This window comes from Schistocerca cancellata, chromosome 8 (genome assembly GCF_023864275.1).
Source record: "Schistocerca cancellata isolate TAMUIC-IGC-003103 chromosome 8, iqSchCanc2.1, whole genome shotgun sequence".
NCBI classification, from domain to species: domain Eukaryota; kingdom Metazoa; phylum Arthropoda; class Insecta; order Orthoptera; family Acrididae; genus Schistocerca; species Schistocerca cancellata.
In genome coordinates this window covers 470,880,556-470,899,702 of record NC_064633.1, presented here as the reverse complement: position 1 = coordinate 470,899,702, position 19,147 = coordinate 470,880,556, and the positions used below count along the sequence as shown (strand labels likewise).

The following is a 19,147-nucleotide window of genomic DNA, read 5'->3' as shown; positions in this document are numbered from 1 at the left end:
CCAGCCATCCTCTGGGTATTGCTCGGCCAATGTCAAAGTGAAGCGAATGTAATATCGCCTCATCTTATTGGTTATCTGAATTTCACTGAAAAGTTGGTTGAAGGACGATAAGAAATAGTTGTGTACGTTAGTTACACAGCGGCTATCAGTGGAACCACGCGCCAAGAACAACTTACGCACTTCTTCCTCTTTGTATAGTGTATTACAATTTCCAAAGTTCTTGAAATGATCAGAATAAAGCACAGTTCATTTTATCGCTTCTTTTTACTTCACAGTCCCTTTTCAGATTATCTCAAAGGAGCAGCCACAATTTGCTTAGCCACGGATGTTGGTTCGTTTCAACTTCTCACGCTGTGAATAATACATTTATTTAGTTACTTCAGAAGATCTTCTACAGGTATGATCGCCTAAATATTATTACGGATTCACCTAACTGAAGTGGCGAATTGAATCTTGTACCGACGCTGGGATTCGAACTTGGATCTCCTGCTCACTATGGAGGCTAATAACTAGGACAGCCTTGCAACCAGCACAACTACACGGACTACACCTCCCTCCTCAATCCAAAGGAATGGGGACGAGCTAAGATAGTCCCAGCAGTTGTGCAATAGTGAGCAGCAGACCAACTTCGAATCTTGGCCTTAGTACAATCTTTCATTCATCTTTTCCGTCTGCATATATAGATCGTAGATGTTTGAGACTCGAAAAGGTCTCTGAAACCGTATGGTTTTGTTTCATTCATATAACGCTTCGCGATCATCGAAAATAAAATTCACGGTTCCACACCTTTTTTCACAAAACCACTGGCTTTAAATATTTAATCATGAACACGAATCGCATAGTTCTCCTTTTCAGAAGTTGATTTCATACAATGTAGGCCACTCACTACCGAGTCACTCACCCTCATGATCGAAAGCGCGTAATTTCCGGGAGATTCACCTGTCATTTGTGTGTACTTGATATTTCTGCATATTCTACAACTACAGCGCCATTGCAGCTACCAGAAATGGTATGATTATATCAATACTGTAATAAAGTAGTCGATGAAGTTACCCTCACACCGTCCATTAAATCTACCTGAAATTCCGTATTTATTTGCAAAAAAACATACAGCACCAACGTGGGTAGAGCTTGCTCTTTATCATGCACCTACTCTGGAGCTGATACGTCGCCATCGACTACACATTCACCAAATGTGAGAAATATATTCTGCACTGTACTGTATTTTGAGGAAATGCATGGATCTCTGTGCCCTCAAGTACTGATCACCACAGTTCTTTATCCTACTTTCTACCAAGTATTTTTGTCAAATTGACCATCAGTGACTTATTACAACAGTTGTATAAAAATAAACAATATATGAATAGGATCGTGAAACAGAATACGTAAATGCTGTTATAGTACAATTCAGTTCACCACTTTCACCTTTCGCGAATGTTTTTACGCAAAAGTTTTGATTGGTCAAATGAACAGTGTAAGGAATGTCCATTTCACCATACACCATGAATGTTTTATTATTCTTTTCCTAAAAGTACCATGCATCACAAAATATAAGGCGTCCAATTACAGCTCCGGAGGTTATGATAGTCGACGAGCAAGGCCATCAAGTCCACGACAAGTTCTATGAGGCGGAGAGCACGATCCAGCTTTCATGCCTCGTGAGGCATGTCTCCATGACGTCGTCAGTCGTCACGTGGCTTCATGGTGACCGCGTCCTAAACTACGACACGACGAGGGGCGGGATAAGGTAAGCACTGTTCGTCTGCTCCATCGCTCACGGCCCTCATCCCAGTGCCCGGCAGCTTCTCCTACGTGTGACGCTATCCATTAATCTTCTCCAGCCACCCTCCCGATTCCTGCCTTCATGGACGATTGACTCCAGGCATGCCCTTCTGCCCTTCTTTTCGCTCAAGCGAAGCATCTTTCAGTAGTCAATAATCCGAAATGTGTCCGTTTTCTTATATTTTATTCAATATGCTATTTGTTTGCGATAGTCCACATAGTTTTGTTAATTAGTTCGTAACTATACATTCCAGTCTTGGTCATCAGTGACTGTTTAATGTCACGGATCTCTTCTTATCATCAGATAACCTTGTTATTTACCAACTTGCAGCATGCTGCAGGTTAAAAATAGGCCCTCAACTTGTCTTATAATTGAAATAAATGGTTGTAGCTCCGCCAAAAATTGCATTGAGAAGTATCTTTTTTTCATTTTGTGATGGTGACTAGTTCCGGACACCTGTTTCAATTTTCAAACCATTCGTGTTGTAAGTGTCAAATACAGGCGATCGCCTATGTAGAAAAAACAGCCCCTGCAGTAACGATCAGGGCGGCAATATGGCAGATTCAACAACAGTAAATGCAACACATTTGACGGACACTACAGTTAATAACGTTGAGTCGGCCATAGCGCCGCTCTTATCATCACTGTTGGAGCAGGTTTTCTGCATAGGCGATCGCCTGTATTTGTCACAGTTATGACACGGATGGTTTGAAAATGGACAAAGTTGTTCGAAACTAGCCACCATCAAGAAATAAAAAATTGTACTTCTCAATGCAGCTTTTGACGCATTTATTTTGGCATTTTGTGATTGTTTATTTTATAGCTCTGAAGGGTAAAATCTGCGAGAGTAGGTATAAAGCACGTACAGGACGTGTGGTAGTAATGAGTTCCTCGGGTTAACACTGTTGTAGATTACTTAACCGAAATGGAAATTGGCCAAAGATTTCCCGTTGGACAATTATTGTGGTAAACAAGCAGCATCAAAGAGCGTTGTAGCAAGCTTTGTAATAGTTGGCAAAAGGAACTTTGTTAAGAGTTTTCGTGACCATAATGAAAGTAATGACAGCGTTATGTGCCTAATCAAAACAATTAACTGTCTATTTATATACTAGTTTTAAACATTGTTAATCATTTTATGAATGAAATACTGGATAAATTCGTAAGTCAGACATAGAAGGAAATGGAAGTGTGACTGATCATGGGAGACCACGATGCGATAAGGAGAGAAATAAACGAGAGATGAAATAATTGAGAGATGAATAAAGTTCGCGAGATCGGTGAGATTTTCAAATCCTTGGAACTCATATGACAACTAGAGGGGAAGAAAGAGAGGATGCAATTCATTTGAGAGCTGACGGAGACGGTAGACCTTCTTACAGACTTATATTGATAGCGCCAGTTGAAAAAAGTAACTGCCACGTATGATGGTGTGCTCGTGATTATCTGCTGTGTCTGCACGCCGCCAAAGTTTTGCACATGCTCTCTCTTAAGGCTATTTTGCAATATAATCTAGGTAACAATATATAAACATTTGTCTGCCTTGCATGTTTAAACAGGCATATGAAGTACAGGTCGAAAGAGGTGCATGGCTCAGTGCGTTAGGCAAGTTATTCGTAATATTATCATAATGCATCTACAACAAGTGCATTACAATTTCATCTTCGTAACACATGTACGAGTATAGATTTAAGTGTCAGGAAGTCATTTCTGAAAGTATTTGTATGGAGTGTAGCCATGTATGGAAGTGAAACATGGACGGTAAATAGTTTGGACGAGAAGAGAATACAAGCTTTTGAAATGTGGTGCTACAGAAGAATGCTGAAGATTAGATGGGTAGATCACATAACTAATGAGGAAGTATTGAATAGGATTGGGGAGAAGAGAAGTTTGTGGCACAACTTGACCAGAAGAAGGGATCGGTTGGTAGGACATGTTCTGAGGCATCAAGGGATCACCAATTTAGTATTGAAAGGCAGCGTGGAGGGTAAAAATCGTAGGGGGAGACCAAGAGATGAATACACTAAGCAGATTCAGAAGGATGTAGGTTGCAGTAGGTACTGGGAGATGAAGAAGCTTGCACAGGATAGAGTAGCATGGAGAGCTGCATCAAACCAGTCTCAGGACTGAAGAATACAACAACAACAACACATGTGCTACATGTAGTGTACTATTTCAGTTTTATAATCGTGCCATGAGGCATACAGTTGTACCTAGTGAATATCGTCAAACAAAGGATACCACATCAATGTCACAACCATAAACATAGACAAGGTAACAGGAAACTCAATGCTGCAGACGCTAATGCTCGAAAATCAAAGTGGCATAGATCCACGTTTGCATCAGCCCACTGCTAGTGTAAGTGATCGGTCACTGGGCCACAATCAACATGCAGTTTTGAGCACACAGGTCTTCTGTAAAAGCATAATGCTGGTGAATGCAGACAATCCTTCTCGAAAACGGTACGTGTTTATATTTTTAAAATCTCCAAACACTCGTTATCCTTCAAAAGCATTCGTGAACGTAAGTATTCAAAAGTATTCAAGAGATAACACAGCAAACAGAGAGTAACAAGGAGTAACATGCAGCGGTCGATAGCCCTACAGTAGACTGTGGCATTCTACTCCTATGTCAAGAATAAAGGGGCACATTGACTCTGACTGTGTTGTCATTGTTCTCTTCTACATAAACAGTTACGTACATTTGTTACAGGTATCACAGACCACTTTCTGAAAGACGTAGGTGTAGATGAAATGTTAGTGGTGCAGGTTACAGATGATCAAATTAACAGTGAAATACAAAGTGGAGAAAACCCTTCGTGGAAATACAGATATATTTATTGCGCGGAAACTGAATACGGTAATTAACTATAAGAAGTATTCCAGATACTTTTAGCATGTTAACTCCTACGGTATAACAGTTTATGACACGCTAGGCAACTAGGAAAAACATATTTAGCCCAGTATCAGGTGGTCAGAACTATCCGTGGTGGCACCCAAACGCACTGGAAACGTTGCACAATTTTTCGGAATTCATGGGTTTCTGCTGAAGAATGTTCTCTTAATTAAAAGGAGCTGTAGCATACACTCGATCAACGCCAGACAAAAATACCAGTGAACAGAATTGTCTGTACACTTCGGCACAATCCCTTTTCAATAGGCTTACAATACAACTGCAAATGTGGATCAGTGAATCCCTCATTTCCGAATCTAATTTCAAAGACTTCGTAGAGGTTACCTACTTTTATTCTGGAATTTCATCACAACTGCTTGATATTTTTCCATTCTATGAATAGTTTACGAGTATATGTAAGTAGATTACCCACAGAAATTTAAACATATATGTTGCCTGCGTGTGTGCGTGAGTGCGTACATGCTTGTGTGTGTGTGTGTGTGGTTATTTGGAGGCTGAGATACCCGCACGGATGAGTCAAAACATTATGGCAACCTGCTTGATAAATTTAAAAAAAAAAGGATGGATTGTATGATTTAACTGCCGACCAAGGTTTCCATCTGCGATTCAGATCATGGCACCACAAAGTGCAAATTGTAAATTTTAGTATGAAACTGGCACAAAATATTGAGTTGTTTCATAAGTTTGTAGGGTTTCCCGTAAGTTTAATAATACACAAAAGAAACACATAACATAGGTTTTAGTCATCAATAATATATTCTCCTTCGCTATTTACTATAGTCTGACAACGCTGGGGTACGTTTTTCATTCCGCGACTGTAGAAATCACGTGGTTTTGAGCCTAAGAACTCGTCAAGCAAAGTTCGGAGGGCATTTTCATTCGCAAAGGAAGGCCCTTCAAGGTTGTTCGACAGAGAGCGGAGAAGGTGAAAATCTGAGGGTGCAAGATTGTGTGACACTTCACAACCCAACTCCGGCACAGTGTTTCCTGTCAGTCTAACAGAATGCGAGCGGGCGTTATCGACGAGGAGCATCATTTCACGCAGTACTCCTGGTCGTTGTTCTTTGATTCCGCCTGCAAGACCTCTCAGTTGCCGTCAATAAATGTCAGCAGTGATGGTTACACCTTGGGGAAGCAATTCGTAGTACGAGAAGTCGTCGCTGTTCCTCCAGATACGTAACATTATCTTTCGTCAATGCGGGCAGGTCTTGGTCCCGGAAGTTGCTGCTTTGTTTGGGCCCAGCCATTCCATTCTTTTCCTCACGTGAGCATGAAGACTCCATTTTCCGTCACCACTAGCGATGCAGGATAGGAATGGCCGATGTTGCTCACGAGCCAATTGATGTCCAACGAACAGAGATGCACATATGGCCACCCGCTGATTTCTGTGATTTATGCTTAGAGCATGCGGTACCCACGCACCCGATTTTTAAACCTTCCCCACTGCATTCAAATGTTGCGCGATGGGAAATGATCACAGTTCATGAAATTTGCCAACTCTCGAGTACACGGACTTGGATCATTGTTGATTAATGCGTTTAAGAGATCATCATCAAACCCTGAAGGTCTTCCTGAACCTAGTCACTAATGTCAAAACAGTCCTCCTTAAAACGAGAAAAACATTTTTTGGCGTGCTGTTTCCAGTGGTGTTATCCCCATCACAGCCCAAATACTGTCTCCGCTGGTGTCACCCCTCTACTGAGCTCAAACAGGAGAATATGTCGGAAATGTTTCAACTTCGCCCTTGGCACTCCGTTTTCTAGCGTCCACAGTTCAAAAATGGTTCAAATGGCTCTGAGCACTATGGGACTCAACTGCTGTGGTCATAAGTCCCCTAGAACTTAGAACTACTTAAACCTAACTAACCTAAGGACATCACACACATCCATGCCTGAGGCAGGATTCGAACCTGCGACCGTAGCGGTCGTGCGGTTCCAGACTGTAGTGCTTTTAACCGCTCGGCCACTCCGGCCGGCAGCGTCCACAGTTCCGCGAATGACAAAATGACAGTATGTAAGCTCAAAAAGCAACAGAGAGCTACAAACCAAAATTGATATTCGATAGTTGAATTCATAGAAACTGGAATAACAATGTATGAGACGAAAACGCTGTGAATTTATGCATGAACCTAATATAGTGTTCTATATTTACATATATGTACATACTCCGTAAACCACCTGCAATGTTAAGGCCACCTTGTACCATAGGCAATCATTTCCTTTCGTGTTTCACTCACAAATAGAGCAAGGGAAAAAGTGTCTAAAACCATCCTTACGTGGCGTGTTGTCTGGCATATTGTCTTGGTTGTCCTTCTGCGAAATGAACATTGGCGGCCATAGAATCGTTCTGCAGTCGCCTCTAATGCCGATTCTCCATATTTTTGCAACTGTACGTTGCGAAAACAATGTCGCCTTCGCGCCGGAAATTCTCTTTAGAGTCCTGGAAGCACCTTCGGTTACCTCCGCCCTAGTCGAACCCAGCGGTAAAATATCTAGCAACACCTCTCTGAACTGCCTCGACGTCTTCGTTTGATCTGCCCCAGCTGGGATTCCAACACTCAAAGAGAACTCAAGAAAGAGTCGCATTAACGTTCCGTCTACTGTCTCCTTTTTTTAATGAGCTACATTATCCCAAAATTTCCCCAATAAAACTAAACCGAGAATTCGCCCTCCATACTATCAGCCAGATTTTCATTCAATTTCATATCGCTGTGCATCTTGATGCCTAGTTATTGATGAGACTGTGTCAAGCTGTACCCTACTAATGTCGTATACGAACATTAGAGGATTCTTTTCCTACTTCTCCGTATTAATTCACATTTATTTACATTTAGTGCAAGCTGTCATTAATAACGCCATATCTCAACTGAGACACTTTGCTGTACATCACCGTATCATCAGCAAACACCATGGCAGTGTAGTCATTTTTTTATACAGAGAATAAAAGCGGTCCTATCACGTTTCCCTGGGGCACTCCTGACGGTACGGTTGTCTCTGATGAACTCTCGCCATCGCGGACAAGGTACTGGTTTCTATACTTCGAGCCTATCATATATCAGGGAACCTGACCCGTAAGCTCGGACCTTTGTCAACATTCTGCAGCGGGCACCGTTTCAAGCGCTTTCCGGAGATAAAGGAATATGGTATCTGCCTGCTGCCCTTCAGCCATGGTTTACAGAATGCCGCGTGAGAGAAGGGCAAGATGAGTCTCGCACGAAGGATTCTTACTAAATCCCTGCTTGATTGTGGTTCAAATGGTTCAAATGGTTCTGAGAACTGTGGGACTTAACATCTGCGGCCATCACTCTTCTAGAACTTAGAACTACTTAAACGTAACTAACCTAAGGACATCACACACATCCGTGCCCGAGGCAGGATTCGAACCTGAGACCGTAGCGGTCACGTGGTTCCAGACTGAATCGCCTAGAACCGCTTGACCGCATCGGTCGGCTGCTTGATTGTGGACGGATGCTTTAATGCCTCAAAAAAAATTACAATTTTTGAACTCATAGTGTGTTCAAGAATTCTGTAGCAATATGCGGGTCAGTTCCTTTAACTTTGTAAGTGAGTCACTTGCGTTTCCTTCCAGTCGCTTGGGACTGAGAGAGATTCACGATAAATGCAAGGAGATGAAGAGGCTAATGCCACCACCCCTAGTACTCTCTGTAAAATCAAACTGAGACTCCATCCGGGCCTAGCGACTTATTTGTTTTCAGCTATTCCAATTGCTTCCCTATGCTGTGCATGCCGATTTCTATGGCGTGCACGATGGAGTCTTTACAACAGTCAAATGATGATATGCTTGTACGAATCTCCTGCATAAATGAATTTCTAAACGTGAAATTTAAAACTTTATCTTTCCTTTTGCTGTCTTCCATTGCCACCCGTGACTGGTCGACGAATGACTGGATGGAAGCCTTCGACTCATTTCGTGATTTCGCGTATGAGCAGAATTTTCTCGGCTTCTCGGCAAGACTATTAGCAAAGGTGTGACGGAGCAAATTGTTCTATGCTTTGCGCAGTGATGTTACGGACTCAAGAAAATGATGTGCTAAAAAGTGCGCTGGTCCTCTTTTGCAACTCAGTACAGCAGCGATTCAGCTAGAATTGGGTTCGACAAAACCTTGCTCTGGTTCTGGAAGTATATGATACCAGACCTCAAAAGATCAACGGGTGTTCACTAACATATAACACGACTTTGGCCTTGAGATATAGTTATCCTGGTGGAAAATGTCATCGCCGCTTCGAAGACGTGAAGTATGAAGGGATGCAAGAGATTGGCAATAATGTTATCATCGTGCCTTAAAACTTCCAGCTCATATGAATGTCCTTTGTTAGGTAAGTCAGCTACCACCGGCCTTGATCTGTGGTGCGCTGCACGTGCCGTGCAGTAATTCACCAAGATTACGGCATTCCAGACATGGTGGACGGTCTTGTGTACCAAGGAATGCGATCCGAACAGGTAACTTGTAACATTGATCTACACAATACACTGTCGGTGTTCCTGTGCCTGCCGCAATCTTAATTGATGACAGGAACACGTATGGGTCTTTTACTTCGTAACGATAGTTTCAGAAACAATAGTTGTGGTTGCACAATAATTGCTCTCAGTCGTCAGACCTTTACACAGCGGGTAGGCTGTGGTGTGACGTGGCACGGACGCCCAAAACCTTGTCGCCTATTCGCGGTTTCACTGTCCTTTCCATTGATGCTCACGGTATTATCACATGAACCGAGATGTCCATACAGAGGCGGGAGACCGTAACAATCATCCCTTTGTTAAAGACGCTTATGTCAGTCGAGTGTGTCGTTTCCTGCACGTCACTGCCCCACTTACGTTCTTTCTTTACCTTGTCTCGTGCTCCAATCACCATTAGTGGGCATTCAGCCTTACGGTGCGCAGTAGTCATAATGTTATTTCTTATCAGGGTAAATAAATAATAAGTATATGCGTGTTTCCCATATCTCCATAATGTAGTGTCTTGAGACTGACTGAGCTCACGTTTAAGTGACAAGCATTTTGAATGACTGACAATTAGTAATAGCACTGTCCTTCTACTGTAAGTGTTTAATTAAGTAAGGGCAGCAGGTAACTGCATCCATAATGCACTCTGTATGCTGTGTGCTGTCACAGCGTGCGCACGGACCTGACCAATGAAGGCGCCAACAGCTCGCTGTCTGTGGCCCGCGTCGACAAGGCGGACAGCGGCAACTACACCTGCTCCATCTCCACCACCGAGTTCGCTACCGTCGCGGTGCACATCCTCAACGGTGAGTACCCGCCTCGGGTTAGTGAGTGGTGGAACGATAGGCATCATGCTTCCCAGGTATCCCGATTTAGGTGGCATTGTCTCGACTTTTCTTCTGAAAAGCTGACTCCAGATTATATCTTGTCGGAATAAGCAAACCTCTGGGTACACGAAAACGAGTAATGTTTCAAATAATGAAGTCTATTCACTAGTCAAACACAATGAATGGATTATTTAAGGGGTAGGAAAACTGGGAAAGGAAAGCTCCAAGAAAGAATAAATGTGTGGGAGGGAGTCGTGAGACAGTGTTTACCGAAATGTAAACCAAAGAACTGTGAGGTTAATATTAAAACGAGTGTTAAAATACCTGTTGTGACTCCACTGTATATAAATATCAGTACGGATATTCTGACGTTCCAGTTATCAAAATTCGGATTTATTTAACTTAAAAAAAAGGATCGTGCTTCTGTCAGACTGTAAGAATATTTAAGACAAGGACGAATGAACGTAGGCTTAGCGGACGTATACTGCTGATGAAATCTTCTTGGGCTGCCATCCGCGACGTTTCGATGAGTGTTAGTCTCATTATCGTCTGGTAATGCGTCAAGATTGCGCTTAAATCCCATTTACATACCAGTTCCAAAACCCGGCATTGCCCGGGAACACATTTTTCCTATTTTTTGTAAGAAATGAAAACTATCTTTGGAGTGAAATGTCGAATAAATTTCGTTTCCATATACAGGCCTGAACGCACCGAGAATCTAACGGCGTTCCTCGCCCCCAACACAGATCCTTAAATCCCACGATTGTGTGATGGAATGCAGAGAGATGGCCTCCACTCAGGTATACGTATGGGACGCGAGCGCAATCTCGACACCTTGTGGGAAAATGATGTAACGCTCATCGTAACGTCGCAGAATGTCAACGCAGTAATCTAGATGGGAGCCCGAGAAGACTTGATCGGCATCAACGAATATAATAATACAGAGAACACCGGAGGTAGCAAAGCTCCTTCGGAATCAGCAGCGCTAGTCATTGGACTGAATAAATTGAATGAATAGCAATGAGATAACTTTCCGTCAAATTTAGAGGAAATATAATGAATAAACACTTTCACAGATGAACGACTAGTCAACGTGTAAACAAAAAGACAGAATTGCCCAATGGTCATTTCTGGGCGCACTTTAGCAATATGCTAGGGAAAAGAATGTCTAACGTCCTTCAGCAGTAATGAAGTTCGTTATCTTTATAATTTGTAATTGATAATGTATGAAGTGAACACATTTTGGACCATAAATCAAGCATTAGTCACGAGGACTCGACTGTTTGTGGGATGATATACCAGTGAACATTATATTGTGTCAAATCACAACAGATGCAAACATTGTAACGTATGTTTAAGGAATACATGCGTTCAGAGGCTTGTGTTGACAGCTGTGTTTGGTTGGCATGGATGGTTACACAACAAGACAATACAGTGTTTTGTAGGTGAGTGATACTTGATTATCGCCAGTTCTGTGAGAGTGTTAAGGAATATCATAATACTACTTGTACAATGGAGAGTCTTTTAAACCTGATAATGCTCGTTTTATTTTAGTATGCTTTTGAGGTATATAATACTAAATGGTCAATATAATCAGATGTGTATATTAGTATGTCAAATGATGCGAAATAATGACTTGTGTTTCCCTTGTCTGCAGTACCTGATAATACAACCATGTCTTCCTGTAAAATGTTTTTTTTAAATTAAATAAATCAATTGTTATGACAAATAGTACTTCAGAATCTCCGTACCGATCACTAGGAATAAGATAATGTCAATATCTCTAAGTATCAGAGAGCAATTACTAAAGAAAGATGAAAATTTCCATTGCCTGGCGAGCGTGATTCAACAGTGCAAGTAATTATAAGCAGATTAGTGAAAGGAAAAGGCAAGCACAACGAAATTTTGCAGAGGCTAAGAAGCTTATTCAGGAGGATGGATGTAGTAGCAAAGAGCAAACTAGTGTTATACCGTGCATACTATTCTCCAGTAATCACGTATGCATCAGACACTACTTATTGAATAAATGAAGGTGAGTAGGCTGCAGACTTGCGAAGTAAAACGTCAAACAAGCAAGATAGGAATAACTGGAATAGATGAGTAACAAGTGAAGCAGTGAGAGCTACAGAGAAACAGAATCCATGCAAGGAACTATATAAAAGAAATAAGACATTTAAAAAAAATGGATTTTGGTAGGATATCAAGGCAGGCTCATGAAACTGTGACTCAGGAGACGTTGGGAGCTGAATGTCGCTGTGGGTTGTGTAGGCATAAACCATTGACCACGTGTAAATAATTTTTTTTAAACCGTATAACTCGGAGCGCGTAAAGGAGAGGGAATAAAGAAAGAATCACCACTAAGTTTATCAAATGACACTAGATATCTGAATGGTAATACATCATCAAATACTGACTCCATTGGCATTAAGCAGCTTTGCGTAAGGGTATACGGATAAATATACCGAACTAATAAATCACTAACCTACGACAACAGCACAAAGTATCAATAACGTAGCGTCTGTGACCAAGTACATAACAATAAAGTGGAAATAACAATATTCTCAGCAACAGGCGATGCAAGAATAACAAACAAAAGATCATAGTATAGTAACTAATCAAACAAAGCTGCCAAAAAAGACCTACATCCTAAGTGAACACTAGACAGTAAATACAAACAGACAGCCCCAGACAACAGTACGATATCAGTTAGATGCACACGGTAACAAGCAAGATAAAGAAAAGCAACAGCAAAAACAGAAAAAATTCAATCAAATAGAGTTCTGCCATACAAATTCGAGGCCCAACAGCGGCCTAGCTCTAGCTGTGCGTCACAAATGCCGTCTCTTGGTGGCCTTAGGCCTTCTTTGACTCAACCTTCTGAATGACAATATAGCATCAGACCTAGAAGATTTATAGGTATCGTACCGTACCATTATTGAAAAACAAAAGCTATAGACACTGAATAATGCCACTGTAATCGTGGCCGAACAGCTGGTTCCTCCACTATATTTTTTTATATTATGACACGGTACGAGGCTCAGAAAACTTTTATGTCAACTGACTGGCAGCGAAATCCTACGCAATTATAGATATAGCACTAGTCACAAACACACTCTGCTATAACTGCTATGGCAGAAAACTCGCTACAGCATGCACTTCCTAGATCCCAGCAGCGCCATGATCCCCGGACGCGTAAAGCTAAACACTGACCGCTGCTCCAGCCGAAGCGGAGTCCATTGTTGATAGCAACCCATAATCAGCCTCTGCTGTTAATCCATTAGTTTGCCTTGCTGTTCCCCTGCACTTCTTGCTTCGTCTCCAGGCAGTTATACGGAGCTCCAGTTTGCTAGAAGAGATCATTTTTATTGGCTGATTCCAACTCCTCCCACTTTCAAAGACGAACGCGGCTACTGCGTCTTCCATCTTCACTGGCCAACCCCTGGGTCAACCATATCGGAAACATCAAAAAGCTCTGTCGGTGCATCATGCCAAGACCGACGCCGATCCAGAAGTCTTGCCTACCACTGCTCAAGGTGTCTTACACTATCTCCAAGTAGGTGTCCCCTATTTCCTGTCGAGTCGTCTGATTGCCGACCACTCTGAGTCCAATGCGGCTTTTCGCCCCGCCATGGCACTGGGCTTGCCTAAGTCAGAGAAACGCACAAGCTCTGGTGCGATCGAATCATATGTGCAGCACTGGTCGAAGAGCAGGGCACTGCAGGAAATTTAGTAGTGCCACGATCGCTAATTCACACAAGATGGATCACTTAAGTGAAGGAATGTGTGAAGATGAGACGAGGAGAGTGGGAGAGGCTGGACAGATAAACGTGGTGAGAACGAAGGGAAAGGGGGAACGGCTTATTCTGCGAGCAGGCAAATCGTCTGGAAATTTGTAGGTCCTATCAATAGCTTTGGGTAACGGTGTGGCCTGGTGAACCAAAACGGAGCGAGAATGAATTTCATGTGCGTGTTGCATACTTCACATGTCAAGGCGCCGCTGTTACGTCAGTACCAACGGGCTTCCTTTGTTCCCTGTAGGTCCTTGAGTACGACAAGCATGAGAACCGTGGCGCTGCAGTCGCTTCATATTCGTCGACTCGTTCTCTCTTACGGAAGTTTGCAGGAGTTTAAGGCTAGTCGTGACTTACAGTTAGCACGGAGGACGATTACACGATCATGTTGCTGAGAAGTAGCACTGACAAGGTGAAATGAGCACTTGTCAGTATCAGATGGCCTTCAACAAACCTGTATTTTGTGAGACTGGAGGATGTACGACGACAATTACATGATTCAAACTACACATTCTTCCGGGTTATATGGCCGCGGTCCATGGAATTCTTCTATTCCTAACGTTTCATCCAATACTACGTTGGACATCCTCAGAGGTATGGCTGGTCCTGCTAAGTCCTGCAGGACCAGCAATACCTGTGAGGATGTCCAACGTAGTATTGGACGAAACGTTAGGAATAGAAGAATTCCACGGACCACGGCCATATAACCCGGAAGAATTATCAACAACAGTACCATCCGGTCGTATGATAAAACTACACAATTGCGAAAATGTTCCATTGGAGGAGGAGTGATATCTGGAATAAGTTTCATGCTGTAGTTCAGACGAAAAACATACGAATTTCGTCCAATGCAGGCAAAACGGTTGTGTTCTGGTTTATTCCACCTCCACCCTGGGAAAACGTACGTACAGCGTAAAACTGGGCACAGCACCACGCCACTGTTATATTCCTGAGAAAAAAAAAGTGCGCTATTTCTGTGTGCATTTGGTCATGGGAACTTGCGTGTATGGGCATTCATTAGTGTAATTTATTATATTAATTACTCATCCTTTACAGATATCACTTCATGACGTGAATTTTGGTACTGTCGTTAGACATTTGGTAGCGCCTCAAGAGTCTGTGTACGTCAAATAATCGTTAGACGTTCTGTGAATGTACATATTAAAATAGTAAAAGTAAATTTACTGCAGCCTTCGGACAAATTTTGCGTATGCCGTCAAATGATCGTATGGCACTGATATCTGGGAGTCCACACATGGGAAAGCTCGACAGCTGAGATGCAAATTTTTTCAGCTGACGTCACACTGGACGACTTGGGTGTCAATAATCATGTACTAATGATGAGGAGAACGCAACATCCAGTCCACAAGGGAAGAAATCTCAGACCGATGTGCGAACAGAACAAGGTCCACTGCATGGCAGTCAGACTCCCTGGCCTCTCAGCTAAGGGGAAGGACGTCTGGCTTATATAAATGTATCAGTAAACCGAACAATATTCGCTGCTAACCGATGAGTCATTATATTGGTATATACACTACTGGCCTTTAAAATTGCTACACCACGAAAATGACGTGCTACAGATGCGAAATTTAACCGACAAGAAGAAGATGCTGTGACATGCAAATGATTAGCTTTTCAGAGCATTCACACAAGGTTGGCGCCGGTGGCAACACTTACAACGTGCTGACGTAAGGAAAGTTTCCAACCGATTTCTCATACGCAAACAGCAGTTTACCGGCGTTGCCTGGTGAAACGTTATTGTGATGCCTCGTGTAAGGGGGAGAAAGGCGTACCATCACGTTTCCGACTTTGATAAAGGTCGAATCGTAGCCTATCACGATTGCGGTTTATCGTATCGCAACATTGCTGCTCTTGTTGGTCGAGATCCAATGATTGTTAGCAGAATATGGAATCGGTGGGTTCAGGAGGGAAATACGGAACGCCGTGCTGGATCCCAACGGCCTCGTATCACTAGCAGTCGAGATGGCAGGCATCTTATCCCCATGCCTGTAGTGGATTGTGCAGCCACGTCTCGATCCCTGAGTCAACAGAAGTTTGCAAGACAACAACCATCTGCACGAACAGTTCAACGACGTTTGCGAAAATGGTTCAAATGGCTCTGAGCACTATGGGACTTAACTGCTGAGGTAATCAGTCCCGTAGAACTTGGAACTACTTAAACCAAACTAACCTAAGTACATCACATACATCCGTGCCCGAGGCAGGATTCGAACCTGCAACCGTAGCGTTCGCGTGGTTCCAGACTGTAGCGCCTAGAACCGCTTGGCCACCACCACTCCTGCCGACCGACGTTTGCAGCAGCGTGGACTATCGGCTCGGAGACCATGGCTGCGGTTACCCATGACGCCGCATCACAGACAGGAGCGCCTGCGATGGTGTACTCAACGACGAACCTCGGTGCACGAACGGCAAAACGTCACTTTTTCGGATGAACCCAGGTTCTGTTTGCAGCTTCATGATGTTCACATCTGTGTTTGGCGACATCGCTGTGAACGCACATTGGATGTGTGTATTCATCATCGCTATACTGGCGTATCACCCGGAGTGATGGTATGGGGTGCCATTGGTTACACGTCTCGATCACCTCTTGTTCGCATTGACGACACTTTGAACAGTGGACGTTACATTTCAGATGTGTTACGACCCGTGGCTCTACCCTTCATTCGATCCCTGCGAAACAATACATTTCAGCAGGATAATGCACTATCGAGTGTTGCAGGTCCTGTAAGGGCCTTTATGGATACAGAAAATGTTCAACTGCTGTCCTGGCCAGAACATTCTCCAGATCTCTCACCAATTTAAAACGTCAAGTCAATGTTGGCCGAGCAACTGGCTCGTCACAACACGCCAGTCACTGATCTTGATGCACTGTGGTATCGTGTTGAAGCTGCATGGGCAGCTGTACCTGTGCGCGCCATACAATCTCTGTTTGACTCAATACCCAAGCGTATCAAGGCCGTTATTACGGCTGGAGGTGGTTGTTTTGGGTACTGATTTCTCAGGATCTATGCTCCCAAATTTCGTAAAAATGTAATCACATGTCAGTTCTAGTATAATATACTTGTCCAATGAATACCCGTTTATCATCTGCATTTCTTCTTGGTGTAGCAATTTTAATGGCCAGCAGTGTAATAATCATCATGTCCAATGTTTGCTTCTGTCATTTAGACATGTCGGACGTTTTGTAACATTTCAGCTTGCATTTCACAATGGCAATAAAACCGAAATCATGATTGTGGGAAATACGTAAATGAATGATAAGTTATAGTGTAGTGGCTGAAATCCCTTGCAAAACGTTTTCGTATGTAAAGGGAATACCCTAAGTCCGCGGTTAGACGTGCGAACTCGTATACTCTGTCTACTTTAAGAGCGAGTCGAGTCACTTGTGCCCAACAACAGATTCGGTTGACCACTGGGCAGCGGCGGAGCCTTACGAGTCGAGTCTACGATAACACAGGACAGCGAGCTCTTCGGAGATGACGTCACAGGACTCAAAGGCGAGTTTGAAGCGCGTGTATGGAGACCACTTCTAATCTCTAGTGTGACCTGCGTGACTAGATCAGGACGACGACGACAGTGTGGGTTGAGGTCTACTAAGTTACCTTTAACGTAGAGAGAGGGTCCCCTAGGATAATTAGCACAGATGATTCTGGAGCGGAGAGGAGAAGTTATTGGCTTTGCAGAAAGTGAATGAGGATCTGAAAAGTGGGGGATGCAGTTCAAGAGCTATTTATTTCCCAATAGTTCAACCTTATTTGGGGAGCTGTCTTCGATTGCACTCTTCCAATCTATGTATTAGTCCTTCCAAGCAACTCCCAGTTCCTAGGTTCTGCCTTTCACTAATAGAGGCGCTCGCTATGGTGGCAGTTTGGTCTTGCTTACTCCTGTCTACATTGCGACGCACAGAAAGTATTAATTATCACTCGCCGCAATTCACAAAAATAGATACCTTATTCATAGTGGGAGACATTTACATTCCTGGCCATTAAATTTGCTACACCACGATAATGACGAGCTACAGACGCGAAATTTAACCGACAGGAATAAGATGCTGTGACATGCAAATGATTAGCTTTTCAGAGCATTCACACAAGACTGCTGCCGCTGGCGACACCTACAACGTGCTGACATGAGGAAAGTTTGCAACCGATTTCTCATACACATACAGCAGTTGACTAGCTTTTCCTGGTGAAATATTGTTGTGATGCCTCGTGTAAGGAGGAGAAATGCGTATCATCACGTTTCCGACTTTGATAAAGGTCGGATTGTAGCCTATCGCGATTGCGGTTTACCGTATCGCGACATTGCTGCTCTTGTTGGTCGAGATCCAATGACTGTTATCAGAATATGGAATCGATGGGTTCAGGCCAATAATACGGAACGCCTTGCTGGATCCCAACGACCTCGTATCACTAGCAGTCGAGATGACAGGCATCTTATCCGCATGGCTGTAACGGTTCGTGCAGCCACGTCTCGATCCCTGAGTCAACAGACGATGATGTTTGCAAGACAACAATCATCTGCACTAACAGTTCGACGACGTTTGCAGTAGCATGGGCTATCAGCTCGGAGACAATGGCTGCGGTTACCCTTGACGCAGCATCACAGACAGGAGCGCCTGCAATGGTGTACTCAACGACGAACCTCGGTGCACGAATGGCAAAACGTCATTTTTTCGGATGAATCCAGGTTCTGTTTACAGCATCATGATGGTCGCATCCATGTTTGGCGACATCGCGGTGACCGCACATTGGAAGCGTGTATTCGTCATCGCCATACTGGCGTATCACCCTGCGTGATGGTATGGGATGCCCTTGGCTACACGTCTCGGTAACCTCTTGTTCGCATTGAAGGCACTTCGAACAGTAGACGTTACATTTTTAGATGTGTTACGACCCGTGACTCTACCCTTCATTCGATCCCTGAGAAACCTTACATTTCAGCAGGATAATGCACGACCGGATGTTGCAGGTCCTGTACAGGCCTTTCTGGATACAGAAAATGTTCGACTGCTGCCCTGGCCAACACATTCTTCAGACTTCTCACCAACTGAAAACGTCTGGTCAATGGTGGCCGAGCAACTGGCTCGTCACAATACGCCAGTCACTACTCTTGATGATCTGTGGTACTGTGTTGAAGCTGCATGGCCAGCTGTACCTGTACACGCCATCCAAGCTCTGTTAGACTCAATGCCTAGGCGTATCAAGGCCGTTATGAGGGCCAGATGTGGTTTTTCTGGGTACTGATTTCTTAGGACCTATGCACCCAAATTGCGTGAAAATGTAATCACATGTCATTGTAGCAATTTTAATGGCCAGTAGTATATATCTTCTATGTAGACATCTGACCCT

General features: G+C 43.4%; 1 protein-coding gene across 1 annotated transcript in view; it reads left to right on the top strand.

Moving 5' to 3' along the window:
- LOC126095637 (uncharacterized) overlaps positions 1-19,147 on the top strand; it is a 123,543-nt gene that overhangs the window by 96,716 nt on the left and 7,680 nt on the right. The window contains exons 4-5 of the mRNA XM_049910399.1: positions 1,570-1,747; positions 9,827-9,963. Of these exons, the coding sequence (XP_049766356.1) occupies positions 1,570-1,747; positions 9,827-9,963 (315 nt within the window). The remainder of the gene's footprint in view (positions 1-1,569; positions 1,748-9,826; positions 9,964-19,147) is intronic.